Below are 18342 nucleotides of genomic sequence, written 5' to 3' on the forward strand. Positions count from 1 at the left end.
GGGGGGGGGCCGGGCAGGCCAGGCCGGCAGGGACGCTACAGGGTGGGCTGTGGTACCCGGGGGAGGGCACGTTTTATTGGAGCTCTCAGGAAGGGCCCGAGAAAGGCACACCTGCTCCCGTTTGGTGCCCTGGCTTCAATCAGACCACACGGAGGGGAAGGCGGGGAGCCAGAGAAAGGAGCAGAGAGGGCACACATGGGGGACTGGCAACCCGGGACCTTGATGAGAGCAGCCACCTAGCTAGGGAGCCGAGGATCAGCCTGCCTCCGCCAGCCTCCAGGAAGCGGCGGGGGCCCGGGCGTTTTGTCAGGTTAGCCCCTCGCTTCCCGACGACCCCCCCCAGCCCTTCCTACAGGTGTCCTGCCCTCCCCTCCCCACCCGGCCCACCCATTTGAGGTCTCCTTGGGCCGCCGAAGGTGGTCCTGGTACCCGGAGACCTGGGAGAGTGAGAGACCACGTGGGGGCAGTGAGCGGAGAGGGATGTCAGGGGTGGGAGGAGTGCGGTGAACGGTGCTGGCAGTTCGGCTGAAGTTGTCTTGTTTGGGTTTTTTGTTTTGTTTAATGTATATTTTTATTATAATTATTATATATGAATTCCCTTCAAATCGTTCCTTTTTGTTAACAAGGGGCATGGGGAGGGGTGGGGGTGGGGCAGAGGCGTCCGACCCCAGGAACCTGCAGGGCGGGGCTGGGTCAGTGCCCTCTAAGGACATTTTCGACCTTGTTCAACCTTTCCACAAAGAATAAACAGTGTTTCACGTTCTTCGTGTGGCTGCAGTTTGTGTGTGCCTGGGACGTGACTGTGAGGGGAATGGAAAGCAGGAAGGTCGTGCGGTGTTTTCCGTGAGGTGGGGTTTTGGTATTTTTCATACATAATGGAATATGTTTATTCTCGGTGGGCGAAAAGGATCCAGGGCCCAGAGATGGGGAGGAGGGCATACTCCACGGGGGCCGGCGAGTTGTCTGCAGAGCCCAGCCAGCTCCCCTCTCCCAACCTGGCCTAAGAGGCTACCTTTGAGGCCCAGGACTGCAAAGCAAGAGGAAGTGGCCAAGCTGAAGCCACTCGGAAAATCTTCCTAAATTGCGTTACCCGGTCGTGTGATCCAGCCGCAGACCCTCCGTTTGCTCAGGCCTCGCGCGGCTGCTGGGGGATTCCCCCATCACAGTCAGCCTCGGGCTTGGGGGCGGGGAGCGGGGGACAGGCCCTTCTCCCCAGCCCTCAGGATCTCAGCCTCTCCCAGGCCTGGGGCTCCCTTGCAGGGACAGAAGGAACAGAGGGGAAAGAAAGAGGTTGCCCCGTGGCCAGTTAGGAGCAGCCTATCTCTGGCAAAACAGGGATCTCACCCCAGTTGCCCAGGAGAGGCAGGATGGTCGGGTTGGAAGGGCAGAATGACAGGGCTTTGTTTCCTCTTTCCTTAGAAACTGCTGCCCCAGACAGGGTTCCCAGGCTGTCGACCCACCCTTCCTCCAAACCAGCCTGGAGGGAGCAATCGCTCAGTTGCTGAGTCAGCTCAGCTGAAGGGAGCAGCCCTCTTTCTCCCCTCCTTCCCTTCCTGCCTCAGCCCGGCCCTAGCTCCCTCCCGGCTCCAGCCCAGGCCCCCTCCACGGCCTGCCTCCAAGAGGCCTGGCCCCGCCTAAGCCAGGCGTTTGATGCAGCTGCTAGTCAGGGCTGGCTGGTGTGATTGCTTTGGCAGAAGGGGTACCCCGCCTTCCTGCCAGCCAGGAACCCTGACCTTATGCCTGGCCTCCTGCGCCTCTCCTGCCCAACAGCTGTTTGGCAGGGCCTGTGTGTCTCAGTGGAGTTGGACACCACCTCCCCGGCACCCTCACCGGAGGGGATGGGGACCCTGAGAAGTCAGGGGCATCTGGGGGTGGTAAGGCCTGAGCGTGTGGCAAGGAGCTCAGAGATGAGCTCATGGCCCTTTTGTGTTTTTGTGGCCCACATCTGGAGGCAATTACAGATGTTATCCAGTGGGAGTTCTGCAAAACACAGCTGGAGCCAGTGGAGGAGCATGGGGAGGGGGGACTGCCAGAGGGAAGAGGAGAGGGAGCCTAGGGCTCTGGCGTCTGGAGTGTGGTTTCCCCATCACGAGGAAATTGTTTGGCCCTGATTCTGGAATCACAAGATTCTCTCTGAAGCCAAGGGGGAGAGATGGGAATGGAGGACCAGAGACAAAGGGGGAAGAGGTGGAAGAGGCTTCACAAGCTGGGAGAATTGCAGGGTGAAGGCTGCAAGGTCCCGTGCTTCTGACATGCCTTGGGTCTGAGGGATCCAGCCCAGTGAGGCTGCCCCGGGGACCCCACCGGGCTCCAGCTGAGTGAACCACCAGGTCAGGCTGGGTGAGGGGAGAGCAGAAGGCCCCGGGAGACCTGCAAATATTGCTTTCACTGGCCCTACCCTGCTTTGTCCACTGGGCCTGACCCAGTTTCTATGGTTCCAAGTTCCTTTATTCGAAAGCAGCACATGTGAGTTAGAGCCGCCAGGAGGGAGCCAAGGGGAATCTGCAAGGAGGTTTGGGCAGAACCCAGGGAAGCGGGCTCTCAGGAGATTGGACTGTACTCTGCCCATCACTGCACCCCACACATTTGGGGGAGCCATGGACGCCCTTGACATCAACTCCCTTCTCGGGGCTCCTGCCACCAGCTGGGCCCATGCCTGCAAGGCTGCCAGCCAGGTGCTGGGTCCACGGGATGGGAAGGGAGGGGAAGATCTAAGAGGAGCTGGACTCTCTAGAGGAGAGGGGACTGAGCGGAGTGACCCCCATAGCTCTGCTGGTCCTTCCCTGTTCTTCTCCCGGGCCCCATCTCCCCACAGTCTGACAGCCTTCCCAGTCCTTTGTTTACCCTCTGTATTCCCATTTCCCTTTCCAGCTAAGGGGAGGTGGTGGGAAACCACAAACATAGCCCCATTTTACAGATGCAGAAACTGAGGCCCAGATAAGACTTGCTCAAGCTCACAGCTCAGTAGTCCAAAATTAAAACCCAAGTCTGTCTGACTTTTTTTCCTGTACAGGCAGATTCTGACCATGTCTCTTGGGTGTCTCTTCCACTGTGGACTCCATGTAGCTGGGTGTCTGCATGGCAGTGTGTGTTCTGCGGAATCTGTCAGCATGTGTGTGCTTCCCTGCTGTGCTGTGTTGAAGGAGCAGTAGCACAGGGGAGAAGGGCTCTTCCTCAGGAGTCCGCTTGGCCAGGAGTCACCTTCCTTCTTGGGGGCAGGAACAGGTATTCTGAGGGGATGGAGGAGGCATAGGACTCAGAAGCCAGAGGAAGTGAATGGGACAAAGGCAGCAGCTGGGGGAGGGATGTGGGTGGTGAATGTCTGAGTCAGGGGCCTGGCAGGAGGGGGAGGCTTTCAGGGCAGTTCCCATTCTTTAAGGCCCTGGGGAACCCCAGGTGAGGTTGCTCCATTGTTCTGAAGTCCCTGTACCCCCATCCAACCCACTGCCCCAAATCTGAATTCACCTCCTTTAGGAGAGCAACTCCCATCAGTCACCTAGCCTGTGGGTCTCTGCCTTCCTCACTCAGACAGTCTTGGGAGACTGGGGAGACCCAGAGGCAGCCTTGTTCGAGGGGGCTGGGCAGCCAAGGCCTGGAAAGGAGGCAGGCCTGACTGGCCAGAAGCCACCTTCCAAATGAGCTCACACACATACTTTCCACCCTGGCCCAGGGCCGCGGCTGGGTGCCTTCCAGGCCAGCCTTCCCCAGCCAGGCCCAGCCCCCTCTGTCCTCCTCTGTCCCTCATCAGGCCTGGAGCCCGGGGTTCCACGACAGGATCGATCCAGCACCCCAGGCCAGGGCTGTCACCACACCCCAAGGGAGCAGCTTTCCCTGACTCCAGGCTGAGACCAGGTCTCCGCAGGGTCCCTTATTCCTCCAATGGGCCTTCGTGGCTTAGAGGAGGAGGAGACCAGTTTCCTGCACCCAAAGACCCACACCTGGATAGGGAGGGGCAGTAGAGGGGAAAGGAGAGGTGTCCACATTGTAGTGACTTGGAAGAAGCACTTTCTCAGAGAGCTCATTGACTCAGGGACCGGGCCAGGTCTGGAAGCTGCCTCACCATGGGTCACATCCTGCCCACTCACTTGATTTCCCGCTAGGGGCACTTCCCCGATTTGGGGCAGGATGGGGTCTGGGTGGAGCAAGGCCAGGCTGACCACAAAGCGGGGGAAAGATGGGTGCCTCCGAAGGGCCCAGCGGATTCACACGCACGTGACAGGCTCCAGCTCATTTTGATCCAGCCTATGGTCAAAGACTTCACCCTTCGCCCAGCTTCCAGAGACATGTAGCACCAGGCCAGAGAGCAAGATCAATTCCCAAAAACGCTCTCCTTGGCCACTCTGTGCCTGGCTCTGTGCTAGGAGCGAGGCTGCCCTCACCCAACATCCTGGATCCAATGATATCTTCCTGAGGTTCCATGAGTTTGTATATACAGACACAGCAGACAACTGCTCCCATTTTGGATTCCAAAAATATGGGCACTGCAGGCAGATCACACAGGCAGCCGTTGCCCTCCAAGGCACGGGTGGTATAGTTTTGTCGAAGTATGACTATGACTCCATCACAGCCACCCCATCACAGCCACCAGCTGACCCCATCACAGCCACCAGCTGAATGTTCTGTCCTCACTTCCTTACAAAAGAGTAGGATGGTGCTAGGCACACAGGAGCCCCTTAATAAATGCTTACTGACTTGAACTGCCAGTGAGAGCTATGATATACATACATTAACAGCTGTAGTTGTGAATACAGAAGTATTCTATTCACGTGTAATAAGTATGTGTATACATAGTAAATTTATAGGTTAAAAAAAATCACTGAGCTGTACACTTAAGTTTAGTACATTTTTTGAATTTGACTGTATATTTCACATCAATCTTTAAAAGGTTCAAAGAAGAAAGAAAATATATCAAGGGAAGAGGTTCGCGACTCCAGAACAATGGCTTTGTCCCTACAGACCGCCTCCTTATGTGCCAGCCCTATCCCAGAGCCTGCCCTTAATCAGGGAATGGTTGGTATTACGTTGTGTTGGCCTACCTCTTCTGGAAATACCAATCCTCCAGGCTGCACTCCCAGGACAGCGTGCACCTGAACCCTGGAGCACCCAGCAGGAAGGTCTCTCTCCCTTCACTCCTCTAAGCTCCATGCCAGGTGTCCCCAGAGTCTCTCCTCCACTCTACTGGTCTGTGCTCCAGAGGTCCCCCCCCCACCCCATGCCTGCACAAAACGGCACATAAGTTCTGGGTGGAGGAAAGGTGGAGAAGGGGCCCAGAGCAACGCCCACCCCATCCCCTCTGTCTGGGCGCAGCCCCCTCTGCAGCAGAGACCGCTGGGGAGGGTTTGCAGGGTGGTAGCGCCCCCTCGTGCTCGGTGTTGGCACTGCAAGCCAAGCCCGGAGAACCGAAAGGTGGGGGCAAAGCCAGCAACTCTCAGGGCCAAGGACACCACCGGCCTGTCCCTTCCCCCTTTCCACTTTCCACGCTTCAACCCAGGACACCTGTACTTAAAGGGGTGGGACTATAGGCGCGACAGGATGACAAGCCTTAGTCTTCCAGCTGCAGAGGGGGAAAAGTCAGTTTCCGTCGTCTGTGCCTGTGCTGGGGGTTGGTGAACAGTCCTCGAATAACTCCAGGAAGGAAGAGGGAGTGGAAGGGGTGCAGGACAGAGGGTCTGCGGGAGGAAGTAAAGGGGGTACTGGAGTCCTGTCCTCTGAGTTGCGACACTGCCCTCCGGTGGACGCCTCAGACACTGATCCCTCCAGGATGCCTGTCCCCTGGGCTTGTCCAGGTGGGTCTGCACTCCTGGACCTCAGAATGCTAGAACAGAGCTCCCTCTGGCCAAGGCAAGCTGGCCTCTGCGCCTCCTGTATCTAAGAATGGGACATTTCTGTGCCACTTCTCTGAGGCCTTTGTAGGTCATGCCCAAGCCTCCTGGGGGGCCTCTTACTTGCACCCATCCTCCTAAAGTCATCTGCACCCTGGGGCTTGGAGACTCCTTTAATCCCAGTCTTACATTTATAAAATTCTTAAATTTTGAAGTTCATAGAAATGCCTATAGGTGTTTTGTGATTATCACTATATTATTGCCTATTTATGCTAAAAGTTTTCATTTGTTAAATATAAACATTTAAAATACACCAAGTTGGGGGACTTCCCTGGTGGCGCAGTGGTTAAGAACCCTCCTGCCAATGCAGGGGACACGAGTTCGAGCCCTGGTCCAGGAAGATCCCATATGCCGCGGAGCAACTAAGCCTGTGCGCCACAACTGCTGAGCCTGCGCACTGAGAGAGCCTGTGCTCTGCAATCAGAGAAGCCACTGCAGTGAGAAGCCCGCGCACCGCAACGAGAAGAGTAGCCCCCCGCACTTACCGCAACTAGAGAAAGCCCGTGCGCAGCAACGAAGACCCAACACAGCCAAAAATAGAAAGATAAATAAATAATTAATTAATTTAAAAAAAAATACACCAAATTGGGACTTCCCTGGTGGTCCAGTGAGTAAGACTCTGCACTCCCGATGCAGGGGGCCCAGGTTGGATCCCTGGTCGGGGAATCCCACGTGCATGCCGCAGTACGGCAACTATGAGCCTGCGTACCACAGCTAAGACCTGGTGCAGCCAAAATAAACATATAAATATTTTTTGAAATAAATAAAATACACCAAATATTTTCAAAACAGTCTTAGTATTTAATTTTTTAATACGCCAGAGGCCCCCCAAATGGACATGATTGAGGTGGTTCTCAAACCTCCAAGGGGTGTCCCTGACCCGGCATCTCATTCTTTCCAAAGTACAAGGAAACTTACTCCCGTCAACATATGGTAGAGTCTTCAATCCCCATTCCCTTCAAACACATTCCCTTTCCCCATCTTGAAAAGCTCTCCTGGATTCTGCTGCAGTCTTGGAAGATTTTTCTCATCTTCCCCTTTTCTCTCAAGCCAAGGTTTTCCAAAAGCTGTCTGTATTCCTTCCCCAGTCATCTCTTTTTAACCCAACCTCTATGTCTGCATCCCAACCAGGCATTTACTGAAACTTCTCCCTAAAAGGCTCTCGTGACCCCTTTCTTCCTACCCCAGGCCTCCTCTCTGCTTTCACTTTCTTTGGCCTTGTATTAGCATCTAACACAGCTTGCTTTGAGAAGCTCCTTTGCTCTTGTCTTCCCGGACTTTCTGCCATCCTACAATCCACAAGTCACAGGGTTTTCAAGGAGCCCTGAAAGCCCAGGACTGGTACCCCTCTGCATCAACCCTGTGTCTTCAGCTCCTCTACCCTGAGCAGGGACTATCTTTATTTGTTCCGTTAATTCCAGTTTCTGCCCTTCAGGCTGTACAGAATAAACAAATTCTTGTTCTATGCTACAGCTCTTCAGATATTTGGATCTAGTTTTCATACAGACAAACGCTCACTACAGTTAAGCTTTTTTTTAGGTGAAAAGCCTTTCTTGTTCCATAAACAGCTTTCATACGGAGCAGCTTAGAGACCCCTCAGTATTCCTATCACCCTCCTCTGGATTAAATCATTTTGTCAGTCTTTTAAAATGTAGCTTCGCAGAGAAGCAGTACCACACAGTGGGTAGGACAAGGACTCTGGAGTTACACAATCTGGGTTTGGATCCAGCCTTTATGACTTATTGGTAGGGTGACCTTCAGCAAGCTGTGTATCCTCCCAGAGCTTCAATTTCCTCATCTTTAAAATGGGCTAATAAAAAAAAAAGGGCTAATAATTCAAAGGGTAGTTGAGTGAATTAAAAGACAGAATCCACGTGATGCCACGTGATGCCTATGATCGGCAGTCACTGATTCATTCATTCATTCATTCAACAAATAGTTATTTATTGTCTACTTTATGCCAGACATTGCCTTTGGCACTGGGGACTCACCAGTAAAAGAATAGATCCTTGCCCCTATGGAACTTATATTCTTGTGTGTGGTGCAGGGAATACACATGATAAGTGAGTAAAATATAGCATGTTAGATAGTGATAAGAATTTTCCAAATTTTTAAGTTCTGTGTCCTTTTTGATGAACAATTCCACCTTCAAATCATTTTTATCTTTTACTACAAGCATCCGAGAGAAACCAGGCTGCTTCCTCAACACTTTGCTTAGAAATTTCTTCAGCCAAACATTCAATTTCATTCCTCACAAGTTCTACCTTCCACGGAACACTAGGACATGAACACAATTCAACCAAGTTCTTTGCCCCTTGATAACAAAGATCGCCTTTCCTCCAGTTTCCAACAATGTCTTCCTCATCTCCTTCTGAAACCTCATCAGAATAACCTTTACCATCCATATTTCCACCAACATCTGTTCACTTAGGTATTCTCTGAGAGATGAGTCTCTCTCTGCAGCTCTCTTCTTCTGAGCCCTCATAAGAACCACCCTTAACAGTCCATTCACAGCAATGTAGGCTTTCTCTAGCATGCACCTCCAGTCTTCCAGCCTCTGCCCATCACCCGCTTCTAAAGCTGCTTTCACATTCTTATGTATTTGTAACAACAGCACCCCAACTTCTCAGTACCAAGCTTCCATCTTAGTCCATTCAGGCCACTATAACAAAAACCAATTGGGTAGCTTATAAACAAGGGAAATTTATTGCTCACAGTTCTGGAGCCTGGGAAGCCCAAGATCAAGGAGCCAGCATAGTCACCTTCTGGCGAGGGCCCTCTTCCTGGTTCACAGCCAGTGTTTTCTATGTCCTCACATGGTGGAAAGGGCTAGGGATCTCTCTAGAGCCTTTTTTTCTAGTCCCATTCTGAGGGCTCCACCTCATGACCGAAGCATCTCTCAAAGGCCCACTTCCTAATACTGTCATCTTTGGAGGTAGGAAATCAAGAGATGAATTGGGGGTGGCGGGAGGGACACAAACATTCAGACCAGAGCACCTTGGCTGCTGCACACGCTAGTAGTTTGATCTTGAGCAAGTTATCTAACCTATCTGTGACTCAGTTTCCTCAATTATAAAATGAGGACAAAAATGACACCTACTTCCTGGAGATGTGGTGAGGATTAAACGAGATGATATATGTGCAGTGCTGAGAAGAGTGCCAAACATATGGTGAGTACTCTATCAAAGTTAGATACTGGTGGGACTTCCCTGGTGGCGCAGTGGTTAAGAATCCGCCTGCCAATGCAGGGGACATGGGTTCGAGCCTCGGTCCGGGAAGATCCCACACGCCGCAGAGCAACTAAGCCTGTGAGCCACAACTACTGAGCCTGCATTCTAAAGCCCGTGAGCCACAACTACTGAGCCCACGTGCCACAAATGCTGAAGCCCGTGAACCTAGAGCCCGTGCTTCACAAGAGAAGCCACCACAATGAGAAGCCTGTGCACTGCAACGAAGAGTAGCCCCAGCTCGCCGCAACAGAGACCCAACACAGCCAAAAATAAATAAATATAAATAAATAAATATTTTTAAAAAAATACTGGCATTTTGAAAACCAAATATCTGCCCATTTTCCAGTACTTCCACTATTTTTCACAATTTCTCAGAGTTCCAAGAACATCTCCACAGACCCATTTCTAAATGTACTTGGTCTACAGTGTGATATATATGGGCTTGGACATTTAAAATCACTAAACGAATTAAAGCTTAAACTAATTATAGGTTCTCTTTCACTTCTTCCTATTTTCTTTTGGCTCAAATTCACTGTTTTTTGCCTGCATTGGGTCTTCATTGCTGTGAGCGGGCTTTCTCTAGTTGAGGTGAGTGGGAGCTACTCTTCGTTGCGGTGCACGGACTTCTCATTGCGGTGGCTTCTCTTGTTGCAGAGCACGGGCTCCAGGCTCGTGGGCTTCGGTAGTTGTGGCACGTGGGCTCAGTAGTTGTGGCACATGGGCTTAGTTGCTCCGCGGCATGTGGGATCTTCCCGGACCAGGGCTCAAACCCATGTCCCCCGCATTGGGAGATGGATTCTTAACCACTGCGCCACCAGGGAAGTCCCCAACCTAGATCTTGATTTTTTTTTTTTTTCAAATCTTAGTTTATTCAGTATTCCAGACCATGGGCTCTTCCTCCTCCTCCTGACCCTTACAACTCTTCCCATCTCACCACCACTTTTCCTGTTTTATTTCTAAATTCATTTCTAAACTCCCCACAAGCCCACTCCCAAGTACTCCCCATGGCTGACTTCTTAAATTTATATATCTGACCTCTCTTCCCAACTATTCTGTAAGCTCCTTGAAGTTAAAGTGAAATCTTACAAGTTCCAGGCATCTGCTAAGTACCCAGCATAGAGAACACAGCCTGCACTCAACTAAAACTTCCATGATCGCTTTCAGGACTTAAGTATTTTTAATTTCCCCAACCTCTCTGCCCTGCTTCCCTTTATTCAATATCCTCCTCCCACATTTAGGGATCTATTTCACCACTCATTAATCCCAAGGGCTATAGTAGGGAACAGAGAGAGACCAAGGAACCAAGTTCCCTTGGCATGGGACCAAGATCCAAGTGGCAGAAGGACTTACTATGGCCAAGTCTATGGCTTCAGGCCCTGCTGAGGTCTCAGTTTTGAACACATCAAAACTGATGTCAACAACAAATGTCATGAACAGAAAACTGTTTGTACCATTTGTAAAGAGGAGAGAGTAGTAAGGTTCTGAATGTACACTCTGTCCAAAGCCAGATCGCCTAGGTTCAAACCCTTGTTTCAGCATTTACCAGATCCATGATCTTGGGCAATACTAAACCCCTCTGTACCAGAGTTTCCTTATCTGTAACATGGGAGTAACAATAATAACCACCTCATAAGATTGTGGAGAGGATTGAAAGAGAAAATACTTGAAAAGTGCTTAGATCTGTGCCTGAAATGTGAAAACAAGCTCAAAAACTATTTGCTACTGTTATTGTTTACTATTATAACCTATAAGTGCCACAAGAAATCTGCAACCCAAGCCCACATAAATTAGAAATATCTCTTGTGACTAATAATAATAATTGCTAGCAGGTACGAAACACTCCCTAGATGCTCAACTTGTATTATCTCCCTAAATGTTGACAATAACCTTAAGAGGGAATTGTACATTATTAACCCCATTTTACAATTGAGAAGCACAGAGAGGTTAAACAATTTTCTCAACGTCACATAGCCAGCAAGAAGGGAAGGCACATTTATTCCTTTATTGAATTACTGTGTCTCAGCAGGAGAGAAGCCTTGTGGGTACAAAGGTAAACAGCCTAGGCCCCAGCCTACAGGAAGTTTCAGTTTCCACAGCAGGGGAGGGGCAGGGGCTGGAAAGAGTAAACAAATAGTTACAACACCGTGTGGTAATTGCTATAATAGAGGCTCATCAAGAAAAGTGCTACCGCATCCCAGACACTGGGACAAGAAAAGTACTGAGAGCTTAAGGATTCAAAGGAAAGACATGACAGTTAAGGAATAAGCAGTTGCCCTTTGACAGACGTGTCCTGTAACTAACGTTACACCGAAAGGACTAAACAAAGCAGAGCTAAAAGTGTAAGCTGAGCGCCTTCAAAGCCCGAGTGACAAGACCCTGCACGACCGGAAAGGCGTTAAGACGGGCGGGTGGGCGGAGACTGCGTTGATTGGCAGGGGTGGGGCCAGGCTCGTCACCCGCCCCCTCCTCCGCCCGGGCTCCTCCAACCCCTGGGCTGGCGGGGGTACAGTCTGGGCGAGGGACTGGGCGTTGTGCCGAGCCGCCTGTCCCCCTCCCCCGCTCCCCTGCTGCGTTCCGCGGGCTGGACGCGCTGGAGAAGTTGAGCAGCGCCCGGGCCGGCCCTGGGGGCTGACAGTCGGTAAAGTTTGGCCCGAAGAGGAAGTGGCCTCAAGCCCCAGCAGGTGGCGGCCAGGCCTGGACCGGGGCGCTCGCGGCCTGCGGGCCGGCTCTAGGCGAGGGCGCGCCCCAGCGCCGTTCTTCCAGCCGATTTCCGGGGCTTCGGGGGCCGGCCTCGGGAGAGAGCGAGGCGGCGGCCGGGGAAAACAACTCCGAAGTTGGCGAGAGGCACCGCCCCTGCGCTCGGGCCGCCTCCGCCCCCCACCCGCCCCCAGCCCTGGCCTCCAGAGCACCGGTCGAGGAGCCCGGGCCATGGAGGCCCCTCGGGGAGGCGGCACTGGGAGGCCAGGACGCCCGGAGCGGCGCCGCCTCCCCACTGGGTAGACCGCCGAAGCTCCGGGACTCTTCTTGCACCTCCGGACGGCTCACGATGCTGCCGGCCATCCTTCTCCTCCTCCTGGGTAAGAAACCGAAAACGAGACTACTCGCCCGGCAACCCGCTCCCAGGGCTGTCACCGGGCCCAGGGGCTCTAGCTCCCTTCCTCCTACGTGGCCCCTCACCTTACCCTGCCCGCCCGTGCCCGGCACTGCCTGCCCCAATCCCCGGGAACTCTCTAGCCGCTCTCCTCAGCCCGCAGCCTCCCTCTGGCTTCCGTAGATCACCGTACCCACCCCATAGGCCGTGCTGCCGGACCTTCCTCCGAGGTCACACACCGCTGCCTTCCTCTGCTCCACCACCCCTTCCTGTAAACTACCCGGAAGCCGCAGATGGCTCCCTTTCCTACTTGGCTCGCTCAGGTGAAGAAAACTCCGAAGCGTGACTCTTGCCCTTTCTCGCTCTTCCTCTAGGAGACGCTGTGGCCCACCCAGACAGGATCATTTTCCCAAATCCTGGTGAGTAGAGGATGCTCCTGGGGTCCCATGGGCTTGGTAATGAGGGAGGACCCAAGAGAAAGACTCTCTTCCTTGAATTCCTCTAGTACCTACCACAGTTTTAGAGTGGAGGTCATCCACCCTTTATTTTACAGATGGGGAAACTGAGACCTAGCATAAGCCCTCAGCCGGTAGTTATGTACTTTTTCCCCAAATATCCATACTTGATCGGCCTAGCCAAAATGTAGTCTTCCTGAGGATAGAAACAGTATTTCCGGTTCCTCCTGGCCCAGTGGCTGGCACAAAGCAGACCTCATATTGTTTGTGGTGTTGATACTTAAGGTGGAACTATGATGAGTGTGGAGAGACAGGGGCCTGCTGAAGACTATGCCTCTACAGTGTGTGTCGCTGGGGCAGGGGAGTTTCTGTGCTCCTTCTTGAAGAACCCAGGCCCTTGGAGGAGGCGTGGCATGGTAAGACGCTCTCAACCGATGTCCCTACCTTCCTCTCTCTCTCCAGCCTGTGAGGACCCCCCGGCAGTGCTCTTGGAAGTGCAGGGCACCTTACAGAGGCCCGTGGGCCGGGACAGCCGCAGCTCCCCTGCCAACTGTACCTGGCTCATCCTGGGCAGCAAGGAGCAGACGGTAACGGTCAGGTGAGAAGCAGAGCAAGACCCTATTCCTTTCCCCCACCCCTCCTCCTCTACCATGGAAAAGACTTCAGGGATCTTCTCCGTGGAACTTCCATCCCTGTCAACAGGGGGAAGAGTAGAATTAGATTTGGCCTAGTCTTCCCTAAAAGTCTGGCTTGTTCCATGGTGAATTGGAACTGCCTGGAGTGGACATCTAGCTTGGGTCTTGTCATCTCTGAAGGACAACAGAAACAGTCCTTTCCTCTAGAAGCAGTCCTTTCTCTCTGATATGGCTGCTTGGAGGAGTCCTTCAATCCATTGCACATCCTTGCCTGGGATTCAAAGCTATTCCTTCATCAGCTTAGAACCTTCCTCAGCCTCCCCAGATCTTTTTTTTAAAAAAAATTTATTTTATTTTGGCTACACTGGGTCTTAGTTGCGGCACGTGGGATCTTCGTTGGGGCATGAGGGATCTTTAGTTGTGGCACACAGACTCTTAGTTGTGGCACACGGGCTTCTTTGTTGCGGAATACAGGATCTAATTCCCCGACCAGGGATTGAACCCACGCCCCCTGCATTGGGAGCGCAGAGTCTTACTCACTGGACCACCAGCGAAGTCCCTCCCCAGATCTTTTAAACAGTCCAGATCTCCCCGGGCTCCTCCAACCGTGGGCCGTGGGGTTGGGGCCCATGTCGAGTACCTGGCTATTTGCTTCCCACAGCTCACTTCCCATGAATTTACCCAGAAAAGGGTAGGTGAAGGGAGAGGGCAATCTGGGGAGAGGTTGTTGGGGCAGAGGGATCAGAATGCCATGGTGATCTCAGGTCTCACTACTGGGCACTGGGAGGGGATGGTGAGTTCTGGTTAATTAAGCTGTATGGTAATTGCCAGTTATTGCTAGCACCAGACTCGGGTGACAGTGCTGCAACAACAGGAAAGCAATGAATCTGTTCTAACTCAGTCCAGAACACAAGGCAGTTTTTCCAAAAGGCTCTAGGATGTACTCATGGTCTCAGGGTGCCATAGGTCTCTGTTAGGGCTGTTGCCTTGATTACAAAGGAATTTGGCTAACTCCATTTTCATTTGGCTATTTGGATTGTGGATAAGCAGGTGTTCGTGCTTCTTGGAGCAGAACGGGCCTGACAACACTGGGGGAGGAAGAAGCCAGCAGTGGTCAAGAATATCTTACGTCCTGCTCTCCTTCACCCCTGTAGGTTCCAAAAACTGCGTCTGGCCTGTGGCTCAGAGCGCTTAATCCTGCGCTCCCCCGTCCAGCCACAGATCTCCCTGTGCGAGGCACCTGCCAGTCCTCTGCAGCTGCCTGGAGGCAACGTCACCATCACCTACAGCTATGCTGGGGCCAGAGCACCCATGGGCCAGGGCTTCCTGCTCTCCTACAGCCAAGGTGGGCTGGACAGGGCTGTCTGTAGTGCCACTAGAACAGGCAGTGGAAGCCTGAGGGAGGAGGGGAGGATCCTGGCAGCTCCAGTGCTTCACAGCCCCTCTCCATGGTGCCTCTGCAGATTGGCTGATGTGCCTGCAGGAAGAGTTCCAGTGCCTGAACCACCGCTGTGTGCCCTTGGTCCAGCGCTGTGACGGGGTCGATGCCTGTGGCGATGGCTCTGATGAGGCAGGTTGCAGTTCAGACCCCTTCCCCAACCTGACCCCGGCCCTTGTCCCCACCCGACCCTGCAATCACACCTTGGAAGACTTCTATGGGGTCTTCTCCTCCCTCGGATACTCACACCTGGCCTCAGTCTCCCACCCCCAGTCCTGCCTCTGGCTGTTGGACCCCCATGATGGCCGGCGCCTGGCAGTGCGCTTTACGGCCCTGGACCTGAGCTATGGAGATGCAGTGCACGTGTATGATGGCGCCGGGCCCCCCGAGACCCTCCGGCTGCTGCGCAGCCTCACCCACTTCAGCAATGGCAAGGCTGTCACCGTGGAGACGCTGTCCGGCCAGGCCACAGTGGACTACCACACAGTCGCTTGGAGCAGCGGTCGGGGCTTCAATGCCACCTACCACGTGCGGGGCTACTGCTTGCCTTGGGACCGACCCTGCGGCTTAGGCTCTGGCTTGGGGGCTAGCGAGGGCCTAGGTGAACGCTGCTACAGCGAGGCACAGCGCTGTGACGGCTCATGGGACTGCGCCGACGGCACGGACGAGGAGAACTGCCCCAGCTGCCCACCTGGACACTACCCCTGTGGGGCCGCTGGCACCCCCGGTGCCACAGCCTGCTACCTGCCTGCTGACCGCTGCAACTACCAGACCTTCTGTGCTGATGGAGCAGACGAGAGACGCTGTCGGCACTGCCAGCCTGGCAACTTCCGGTGCCGGGACGAGAAGTGTGTGTATGAGACATGGGTGTGCGACGGGCAGCCAGACTGCGCTGACGGCAGCGACGAGTGGGACTGCTCCTACGCCCTGCCCCGCAAGGTCATTACCGCCGCGGTCATTGGCAGCCTCGTGTGCGGCTTGCTGCTGGTCATTGCCCTGGGCTGCACCTGCAAGCTCTATGCCATTCGTACCCAGGAGTACAGGTCAGTGGGAATGCAGCTGGCAGTTGAGGCGTGGGGACTGAGGGCGGGACAGGGCCTGTGCAGCCACAGAAGTCCAGAGGGTGCCCATGTTGGGGACGGGTTCTGGTGACCAGCTTCTGGGTTGGCTCCTAGGGTTGTCTAGCTTGGCAGGCGTGCTTCTCTGAGTCGGGGACAGGTCTAGATCCTGAAAGCCATCTCAAGGAAGGAGGGGGATGTCAGATGACTTTGGAAAGCCATGGCCTAGCTCCGGGTGCCCCGGCCTGGGTGCAGAGGAAAGAGGCCTGTCCAGGCTGGGGCAGGCGGCTCTGGTGAGCAGCACCCATGACCGAGCCATCCTCGTCCCTTCCAGCATCTTCGCCCCCCTCTCCCGGACAGAGGCCGAGATTGTGCAACAGCAGGCGCCTCCCTCCTATGGGCAGCTCATTGCCCAGGGCGCCATCCCACCTGTAGAGGACTTCCCTACAGAGAACCCAAATGACGTAAGTCACCCTCTGCAGCCAGACCACCTCCCACTCCCAGCCTTTCCTTCTTTCAGGCTTCTGGCCGTCCCCACCCCCTCTGACTCTGGTGTCTTCATCTTCTCCTTGCAGAACTCCGTGCTGGGCAACCTGCGTTCTCTGCTACAGATCTTGCGCCAGGACATGACTCCAGGGGCTGCCTCAGGCACCCGCCGCCGCCAGCGGGGCCGCTCTATGCGCCGCCTGGTGCGCCGTCTCCGCCGCTGGGGCCTTCTTCCCCGAACCAGTCCCCCAGCCCGGACCTCTGAGACCAGATCCCAGGTCACACCTTCTGCTGCTCCCCCTGAGACCTTAGACGGCAGCACAGGTCCAGCCCGTGAGGGCGGGGCGGTGGGTGGGCAGGATGGGGAACAGGCACCCCCGCTGCCTGTAAAGGCTCCACTGCCACCTGCCAGCACGTCTCCAGCCTTCCCCACTGTCCCCGAGGCCCCAGGGCCACTGCCTGCGGCGCCCCTGGAGCCATCACTGCTGTCTGGAGTGGTACAGGCCCTGCGAGGCTGCCTCCTGCCCAGCCTGCGGCCCCCAGGACCAACCCGGGCCCCACTTGGACCCCACACAACAGTCCTGTCCCCAGAGGATGAGGACGATGTGCTGCTGGTGCCACTGGCTGAGCCCGGGGTCTGGGTGGTCGAAGCAGAAGATGAGCCACTGCTGGCGTGAGGTGACCTGGCTCCCCTGGGTGCTCTATTCACAGTGACAGCAACCCTTTAGAGGGCAGCTCAGCTTCCTTCCACTATTTCCCTCCCTGTCCCTCAGTGTGAGGATACTTGATGGGCCTCCCATGGATCCCATGTAGCTGCTATAAAGTTAGGTGTCCCTCAGGCAGGGAGAAGGCTCACACAGAGCCCCCTCTCTGCGCATGGCCAGAGACCACAGTCCTCCACTACCCTCTCCCCACACCACCACCATTTGGGTGGCTGTTTTTAAAAAGTAAAGTTCTTAAAGGGTCATAGGCCTGGACACTCCATCCTTGCCAAACCCACCCAAAAGTGGCCTTAAGCACCAGAATGCCAATTGGCTGGAGACTTCCAGCCCCCAAGGGGAGGATTTGGGCAGGCCCTGGGGTTTTGCCAATGGTGATCCCTCCCACAAGGCCTAGCTCATAAAAAGAGCACAGCAAATGCTTTTGTTCCATAGCCAGGTCATTGTCCAGGAAGCCAAGGTTGAAAATAAAGGAATCAGAAATTTAAGATTTTTGTAAATGAGCTGTGAGCATGAGCCCCGCCTCTCTGCCCATCTCAGCTTATGCTCCCCTCACCTTACTCCTCCCTATGAAGCCCTTTGCTCTGCCCTCCACCTCCTGGCCTTTTCCTATTTATCTTCCAACCACCCATCCTTATTTTTTATACCACTCAGAGGGTAAGAAAATTCTAGGAACCCAAAGACTAACCCTCTCCACCTCCACTCACTGCCTGGGGCCCAGCTCTACAGTGACTGACACCAGCAGTGAGCACCAAGCCTCCTTACTCACCGCCAGGCCGGAAGTCGTGAGCCCGCTGGGCCTTGCAGCTGAGAAACTTCCCATTTATGGAGTACTCGCAGAGCACTAATCACAGAAGCAGACTGTCCCTGGTGAAACACTCCTGCCCTCCATCCTCCACCCTACCAGGCATTTTCAGTCTGTCCTAGGCAAGACAGATGAACTCGCAGCCAGGATGCCTCAAAGCGGGCAAAGATGCGTCCAGAGAAAAATCATAATCATTCAGGGTGTGAAGATGCTAGCATCACCTTGGCCAGATCCAAGAGGTCTTCCTGGAAGAGGGCCCAAACTAGATCCTAAAGAATGCTGTCAGTAGTTGGTATAGAATTGTGAATTTTAGGCGGGGTGAGAGTCCATACGATAAGCAAACTAAGGGGACAGTAAGGGCTAGGGCTGTAAGAGGGACCCTGGACTTCCTGAGAAAGGGGCGCAGGAGCACAAGCAATAGCCAGAGCCAAAGAGCTGGAGAGGGTAACGGAGGAGGGGGGAATGATCTGTGAGAAATGTTGGGACCCAGCCTGTGGTAAGCAAGCTGACAGAGCTGTCCCAGAGTTTAAAAGGAAAATCAGC

General features: G+C 54.1%; 1 protein-coding gene across 1 annotated transcript; it reads left to right on the plus strand.

Annotated features, from left to right (window-relative positions):
- The first annotated feature begins 11589 nt into the window (after positions 1-11589).
- On the plus strand, positions 11590-17494 carry LRP10 (LDL receptor related protein 10). The gene is made up of 7 exons (XM_007449525.1): positions 11590-12189; positions 12578-12622; positions 13121-13256; positions 14448-14638; positions 14757-15774; positions 16124-16253; positions 16365-17494. The coding sequence occupies exons 1-7, from the start codon at positions 12159-12161 to the stop codon at positions 16950-16952; spliced, it is 2139 nt and encodes a 712-aa protein (XP_007449587.1). The 5' UTR covers positions 11590-12158; the 3' UTR covers positions 16953-17494.
- The last annotated feature ends 848 nt before the right edge of the window (positions 17495-18342 follow it).

The sequence above is a fragment of the Lipotes vexillifer genome, unplaced genomic scaffold (genome assembly GCF_000442215.2).
Source record: "Lipotes vexillifer unplaced genomic scaffold, Lipotes_vexillifer_v1.1 scaffold1093, whole genome shotgun sequence".
Classification (NCBI taxonomy): Eukaryota; Metazoa; Chordata; class Mammalia; order Artiodactyla; family Lipotidae; genus Lipotes; species Lipotes vexillifer.